Source organism: Crocodylus porosus, unplaced genomic scaffold (genome assembly GCF_001723895.1).
Source record: "Crocodylus porosus isolate Cpor-Errol unplaced genomic scaffold, CroPor_comp1, whole genome shotgun sequence".
In the NCBI taxonomy this organism is placed as follows: Eukaryota; Metazoa; Chordata; order Crocodylia; family Crocodylidae; genus Crocodylus; species Crocodylus porosus.
Genome location: NW_017728940.1, coordinates 1,031,081 through 1,038,918, shown reverse-complemented (window position 1 = coordinate 1,038,918; position 7,838 = coordinate 1,031,081). Strand labels below are relative to the sequence as shown.

General features: G+C 52.8%; 2 protein-coding genes across 2 annotated transcripts in view; one reads left to right on the top strand and one right to left on the bottom strand.

Annotated features, from left to right (window-relative positions):
• Positions 1–6: 6 nt before the first annotated feature.
• On the top strand, positions 7–2,995 carry YRDC (yrdC N6-threonylcarbamoyltransferase domain containing; the record flags this gene model as incomplete). Its single annotated transcript, XM_019547912.1, has 5 exons — positions 7–155; positions 844–958; positions 1,336–1,455; positions 2,098–2,240; positions 2,616–2,995. Coding segments are annotated over 5 exons (591 nt in total), but the record flags the coding sequence as incomplete, so codon positions are not given.
• A 2,247-nt stretch (positions 2,996–5,242) lies between these two features.
• MANEAL (mannosidase endo-alpha like) overlaps positions 5,243–7,838 on the bottom strand; it is a 4,271-nt gene continuing 1,675 nt past the window's right edge. The window contains 5 exon segments of the mRNA XM_019547853.1: positions 5,243–5,546; positions 5,548–5,877; positions 6,516–6,592; positions 7,015–7,094; positions 7,097–7,336. Coding sequence (XP_019403398.1) covers positions 5,243–5,546; positions 5,548–5,877; positions 6,516–6,592; positions 7,015–7,094; positions 7,097–7,336 — 1,031 coding nt within the window.

Below are 7,838 nucleotides of genomic sequence, written 5' to 3'. Positions count from 1 at the left end.
GCGGGGGGGCTGGTGGCGCTGCCCACGGACACCATCTACGGCGTCGCCTGCCTGGCCCAGGACTCGCGTGCCGTCCGCGCTGTCTACAGCCTGAAGGGCCGCGACGGCGGCAAGCCTCTCGCCATCTGCCTGTCCTGCGTGGAGCACATCTACAGGTGCGTGGCCGGGGGCGGCGGGTCCCCTCCCCCGCGCGCCGCACCGGCGGCGAGACCGCTCCCGAGACTCCTGCTCGCACCCCGCAGCGCTGGGAGCTTTCTACCCCAGGCTGTCCCTGAGCTCCCGGGGTCGCTCTGTCGCTTTTCTCCACTCAAAGGAGCGAGCCAGAGCCCGGCGGTGGCATTTGTCGAGGGGGGGCCTCAGTCTAACAAGGGGGCATCTGCTGGGTCAGCAAGCTGCCGCCTGGGCCTTTTCCCGTCAGCTTCGCATTTGGGTTGTGAGTGGCACCTTGCAAAAGCAGACGTGACCCTGCCTCCCCTCCTGGGTCAAGCGCATAGAGAGTCGTGACTGGAACGATAAAGTCAGCTGCGTTTCCGTCGCTCTGGATGGCCGCAAACTAGTGATGCGGGGAAAGGGCTGTGTTCTGTCGCTGGTTGTAAGCGAGGTGCCTTTCTAGGCGTGGAGGATTTACATGCAGCCCAGTTCTGTTACGAGGGAGTGGGGCCAGGCGCAGGGTGTTGAAATGAGGGTGGATGCAGCAGCACCAGCACAGGTCAACCCTCCTTATTTGCGGGGCGGGGAGGGAGATCTGTGCCTCTCCACTTTGTGGCCCTAGAAATGCATCTGGAGGTAGTTTGTCCGGACATTAACTAGCAGCCTGAGGTGTGATCCCCCTTTGCCTTGCAGGTACTGCCACGTCAGCGTGCCAGAGGAGCTTCTACGGGACCTGCTCCCCGGACCCGTGACGCTGGTCCTGCAGCGCTCAGATGGACTCAACAAGGACCTGAACCCATTCACATTGGTAAGTCTTTGGGATGAGCAGCATCTCCAGTCTGACAGGCAGCGGGTTTTCCCACTCCTGCTCCTGTGTGCCATGTATCTGCTGTGCACTCAGTGCTGCTTGGTTTTTCCTTGAGCCTGGTTCTGCCTGGTCAGTGAGGCACACGATGATGTCTTGCATGTGACTGTTTGCAGTGGGACCTGCGGTTTCTGATATGCCCAGCTCTGTGCCGCAGGCTCTCGGCTTCATATCTTTGCTCCGTCGCAGCAGGTGCTGGGACATTGCCCCTTCAGCCTGGGGCTGTAAGCCAAGAGGCTTTTAACCAATGTAACAGGAGAGGGAGCTGATCTGGAGCTCTGGTCACCAGCTGTAAACACGTTTACCCTTCTCTCTCGTAGCTGGTCGGGGTTCGCATTCCAGACCACGCATTCATCAGGGAGCTGGCACAGGCTTGCCCAGGACCGCTGGCTTTAACGAGCGCTAATGTCAGCTCTCAGGCGAGCACGCTCACCGTCTCGGTAAGGCTTTTGATGCTGCAGAAAGCTTTTATGCTTGGCTCCCAGATTGGAACTGAGGAAAATTGCTTACACAAGCTTGATTACTTGTGCAGTGAACCAAGGACCTTCTAGTGATGGTCCCTCTTCCTGAGCCCTGGTATTCCTCTTACTGCTCCTTGTAGAAAGGAGACTTGGAACAGGCTGTATATAGACGCGGATGTAGGCAACTGGTAGGGAGCGCATGGGGGTGCACTTGCCTCCCCTGATGGGAACGGTGCCCCTGCTGACAGCTGACGCTGTTGGCAGGGCTGGTGCCCCCCAACAGGGCTGCTGCCATTGGCAGTTTCTGTGGATGCCTCCCAGATTCAGGAGGCATGAGTCAGTCATGAATATGGACAATGTTTTAAGGCTTAATGGACTCTTAAAGCCACTTTCGGTCCCAGTCCTGGCCAGCTATAAAGGCTTCCTTCATTTCACAGCACTTACACACGCACGTGGGTTCTCAAGTGTCTGGTTATGGAGTTCTGCTCAGAAGCAAAGCAATGAGATTACCTTGCCTAATGCTAGAAACTGTCGCCTGGCTCTTGGAGTCTCCTTAAAAATTAAGTCAAGAGCCCATCATGAGTTTTGGATATTGAACATGGTTTTTATTCCTTCTCTCAGGAATTCCAAGACCTCTGGCCTCAGTTATCCTTGGTCATTGATGGCGGTCCACTTGGAGACACTCAGAGTCCAGAATGTCGTCTGGGATCAACGGTGGTTGATTTGTCTGTGTCTGGGAAATACACTATTATTCGGCCAGGCTGGTAAGCCCCTTTGCTGAGTGTGGCTGCAGTTTGTGCTTTAGGTGAAATACAAAATGTGTTTAAGGGTGGGCTTGTTTTCCTGAGTTCTGTACAGTGCATTAGCCCAGATTGTGTCCATAGAAAAAGGCTTCTTTAACCGTCTGTGTCTCCATCCCCTAAACGTGGAGAACCCATTTAGGAGCTGGGCTCAGAAGAGGAGGACTTGCTAACTTTCGTTTTTGCAAGTTCTTAAAAGTACAGTGCCATCTCTCTCCTGCTGCAAGCTGAAGGCGACTGCTCAGCTTGTCCTTGCATTCTCCCACCCTTGGAATGCACACCTGCATCCCAAGGGTAGCTCCTTTCTGGTCCTCACTCCCTCTGCCTTTCTTTCCGCAGTGCTCTGGCTCCTACAGTCGAAATCCTGAAGCAGAAGTACGGCTTGACGTCGGAACCTTCTTGAGAAACTGAACTCTGCCGGAGCCCTGCAGGGTCGGGAAAGCTGGGCACCGTGTGCCTGTGTCTTCAGGAGTCCAGTGTCATGGCCTTGTTTAATAAGGCCCGTCATCTTCCTGTCCTAACTCATTACACAAGAATGCCAGCCTGCATGCTGGCATTTGGTCTGCTGTACTTTGGTAAGGAACCAAACTAGGGTTTGTGTCATCTCCCTCGGATTATTGTAATATCTCCAAGCACCCTTGTGCAGATGGATGTATTTGCCCAAATTGGAGAGACATTTCAGCTTTGAAATAAAAGGAAAAAAAACCCTGAACGCAAGACTTATAATGTGTCAGTGGGCTGTGACACTGACCAGAGCCTTGTTAGCAACATCCCATAGTTTTTCAAGGCTCTCCATTTAGTTCCTATGAATATCAGGACTGCACAGCTGCATCTCCTCTGGTGTTGAAGCGGCCAATCCTCCCCTGTTCAGATCTCTTGTAGAGAACCTTTTACTCCGCCAAGTTGCCAGGTGTCTGTGTGAAGCATAGTGGGGGTTTTTTAGACTGAAGCATTGTCTCAGGATGCCATGTTTTGCATAAAGTCTAGCCAAGCCCTGCTCTTTCAAGTGGAGATGAGCAGGACAAACTTTTGGTGCACTTTATGCATCATAAGAAGATCCATTTTGGAAGGTACCTTTCTGAGCAAGAGTTAATTCCTGTGCTGAGTTTCAGAAGTTTCCTGAGCTGCAGATATTAGACTCTATTCCTTACGGACTGTTGGCTTCCTTTCTTAGAACAACTGCAGTCTGAACTCTATGTGTAGGGCAATGAACAAGCTCAGTGGATTAAGATGGATGTAACAGGAAGAGAATAGGCAGCTTTCATTCATTATTTATAGTGGGAATGCTAGGGTGCCATTAATCTGTTCTTGGGGGTATTGCTTGTTAGCACCATGGACCAATCTTTCTATTTAATTTGGCTGTAAATAATTATTTTTTAAGATGCTCTGACTTCTGAAATGAACTGTTTTGTGCATAGGGGCTTGCTTCTAGCCATTGGTGCCTTTTTTCATTTTTTCTGGGGGCTAATCTGGATGCTGCTGTGCAGAGTAATGCGCAAACCCCAGCAGCAATGCCTACAGAGCTTAGATGCTCTTTTGAGGGAAAGAAGTTCTTTACAGTCTGGTTGACAGAAAAGGTTGGTTGTTTACCTCCCTGTCAATGGATGTGTTTGGCTGCTGTGCACGAAATACGGTGACAAGACTAGATTCTCTTGCATGCTCTTTCCTGCCAGCCAAATCAGCAGTTCTCATCTGCAGCAGCACCATGTCAGCTTTGTTAGGTGTGCAGTCACCTACGCACGACTGGCAAGATAAATGGGTTTCCATTAGGAACCCAGAGTGTCAGAAACATTCTGACCTGTTGTGGGCTTTGAAGTCCTTTAAAACAGAAGAATTGTTCTGTTTTTCTGTAGTCAGAGAACCAAGAGCTCTAAGACCTTTCACTTTCTGAGGCATGTCTGGTGTCTAAAACAGGTTGAGAATCACGGGAGCAGATGTTGCTTTCAGTTTTTAATCATGACAAAAATATCCAGATGCCTTCTAAACCTCTGGAAGGACTTAGCATGTAAAGCAAACAGTAGTAGTCAGAGGGCCTAATGGCACCAAGTCGGTCTGTAGCTGCCACTTTTTACTGATAGAAAGATGAGTACAAACAGATTTTGTAAAACAGATTTAGAGGGTCTGAGCATTCTCCTATCACAAATCAAACCTCATGGTGGGAGAACACACTGGCAATGTTATTGCAAGTGTTTGCTCTTGATTGTAGAGGAGAGAATAAACCCAGGTGTGAACTTCGAAAACAAACACTAAGCAGTCAGTTGCAAACTTTGAGTACAGACGGTTGCATTTCACTGGTTTCCTGTACACGCTACAGGTTAAATGGTCACCAGCATTCCAGCTCTAGTTACACCCAGGGGCTTGTGTACAGCTGATTACAGGGAAGGCCCCCAAAGCGGAGCCCTTGGTATAAAACACACTTGCTCTGAGGCAAAGGTTTTTAACTGTGGTTTAGTTTCCTTGGAAGGGTTTACTGGAGAGGAAGAGCTATTCTGTTGTACAGTAAGCTGATAAGGGAGATGCATTAGAGCTGTTAGTGGGAGGGAAAGGGTACATGGCTGCTGCAGGCAACTAGCTGAGGGCATAAAGTAGAATGCGTGCTGGGGGCAGGAGCCCAGCAAATGCATAAAACGCCACAAAAACGCACTGGAGGAAAGGCTGAGACCTCTGGCGGGCTCTGTAACAGCCCGTTCAGACCCCAGAAGGGCACTGAAGAGGTTACTATGCTAACCTGCAGCAGAACAGACTGCTGCATGGAGATCCCTCTGCTCGTTCTAACCTTCCTGTGACTGCAAGTGTAGGGGCAGTTCATGGAGAACACTTAGAGCCACCTGGCCAAGCTAACAGCTCTACGCAGACTCGGAGGCTCTAGCTGCTTTCTCAAGCTTCCCCTGGAGCACTGGATCCCAGAGTAGACTTAGTGTGACCTTTCAGTAAGGTAAAGACCAGAAGTTGCCTGTAGAGAGCAGTCACATCAGCCACTGCTCCTTCTCCTTGCCGAAGCGTTCTGCCCGCCGACGGGTCAGCTCTAGGTACGTGTTGGGCTGGTGCAGCAGGTAGTCCAGGTACAGGCACGTCGCTGTCGTCTTGGGCACGGCTTTCTCAATCTGGGTGCCTTCATGCCACTCATTGAAGGATGTGATGGAGACTATCTCCGGCTTCACCATGAGGGCGGCCTGCAGGGCTGTCTCGTAGTATTTCCTGTTGATGTGGTTCCGCGTGTTGTGGTTGTTCCAGGGGCAGATGCTAGTGTTGATGTAGCCAGGCCCAACATGGGATGAACATGAGGTTGTTGGAGTCACAGAAAGCCTTGATCACTTTCCAGTTCTGGTGGGAGGAGCCGAAGGAAAAGCCGTTGGACGCTAAGTATGTGTACGTGCCGTCATAGCCTGCCGAGAGGATGTTGTGCTTGTGCCTCTCCTCCACCAGCAGCACTATGAACACGCCATCGTAAGGGGTGTTGCGGACAGAGTGGGAGCCCGTTGGGGTGAGCAGGTTGGCCCAGGACTCGGCGGGCATCAGGTAAGAGTCGTAGGCGTAGAACAGAGGCAGGCTCCTGCCAGTGCTCGTCTTGTACTTGTAGAAAGCACTACATGAGCTGTAGCTAGACATGGGGAGAGAGCACACACAAGCCTTGTCAGGGTACTGACACTGGGGCAGGCCAACAGCCCATCTAGCCTGGGAGCTGGGCTCTGACTCAGGCAGTTATAAATGCTTTAGAGAGGGAGTGTACATACAAGATGTGTAGCGTGTTTCCTCCCTGCATTGCTAATTTGGCCCCCAGCATTGAACTCCAAGCTGGTTCTGATCTCTGCAGCTGGCCTCTGTTTTTGGGTCTTAGGTTAATATAAACCTTACAAGAGATGTGAGGCACTCAATAGGGAAAAGACTGGAAACCTCTGGGGCTTGCAGATAAGCACTTAAGGGACTGTCTCTCACTGTGGCTTTCTGCTTTGCTGTGTTTCTGGGTTTGATTCCACTGAGCCCCTCTGCTCTGCGCATAACTGAGTAATGGACAGGTCAGAAAGGAAAGAATAGGTGGGAATTAGAGCATTTCAGTGCAAAGCTGTAGCAAACTGCTCGCCTGTGGTCTGGGCGTGGAGGTGGCAGTTGCAGCAGCAGCGTAACTGCCCAGGTTTCTCTAGCGTGGTGAAGCACCTGGTGCATAAACCCTGGGGGTCCGTTCCTTGGCCCTGCACATCAGCACAAAGCTGCACTTGTGTTCGGCAAGGCAGCACTTACTTGTCCAGGATATATTTGATGTTCTCGTGCACAGTGTGGTCATCCCGCCCCTTGTATGGCTGGATGTGGAAGGCCACCTTCGAAACAAGCCAGAGAGAGTTAGCTCACAGCCTGTGCTCTGCAGGAGTGTGGGGCTCTAGGGGCAGGCCAGCGGTGCCCAGGCCTTTTGAAGAGGTCCCCCTGCCCGTTTCTCAAGGAGCAGCTGGAAGCTCTTGGCAGCCCCCTCCTAGGGACCAGGCTAACAGCACATCTCGCACCCGGCTCACCCTTGGGAGCCAGGACAAAGCAGGCTCTCAGCTTTCATGTGGGTGAGACCTAAGCTGTAATCGCGCCCACAGGGCTCCTGCTTGTGCTCGATGGCTGCAAAGCCGAATCCCTCATTGCCTCATGCAGCAAGAAGTTAAAAACAACCTGGAGCTGCTGAGCTGGCTGCGGTGCTTCTGCTGCCATTTGAGCAATTTGTTTAATCGCTTCCAGCAACAGGCAGAAGAAGCCCTACCTTTACAGCATATCGGTATGCGGCATCCAGGATGAACGGCACCAGGCTTTCGGACGGCTCCCCATTATCATCTGCCAGGCCGGGGGGTACCACGACAGCACCAGGACTCCTGTAGCAGAGTGCAAGCACACGCCCGTGCTCAGACCCAGCCTGCCTTCTGCTTCCCGTGGGTGCTGCGCCTGGGAGTGACTCCTCCCCCACCAGCACCTTCCGCCAGTAGGAGGGCTCGAGGGCAATGGGGCCTTGGGTGTAGGAGGGAGACCGTCTGCAGTAGGAACGTTTGAACCCGGGTCTATCCTAATGGTAGACCTCTTCTTTGTCACTCAGGTAGGTGGAGATGGCTGTAACTACCCGCAAGTGGGAGGCCTTTGGGGTGCTGCTAGTCATAGGTTAGCAGCAGATGCATTTTCTCAATACCCAAATAATTACCTGCTAATTAAATGGCCCCAGGAGCGTGCTACGGCAGGGGCAGGGCCCAGCATGTGAGTGAGCACTTGGAAGGACGTTCTCGGGGGCAGGATGGGCTGCGCTATGCCAGGGTCAGAGCTCGGCTGCGCCATTCGTCCTCCTGGCTCCCCCCAGGCAGGGTTTCCCGTAGGCCCCGGCGTTTGGGGCAGAGACCAACCTCTAGCACAGGGAAGAAGTCCTGAGTAGGTCCCCCCGGGGCTTTGTTGCAAATCAGATCCTGTTCCCACAACTCGGGGTCATCCCTGCTCCTTGGCTGACTCCAGCCCCCGGGTCCCCCGCGCGACGCCCCTCGCCAGGACCGCTGGGTCCCAGCAGCCTGCGTGCTCCAAGGTCCCTTCCAGCCCCGGGGCCCCCGG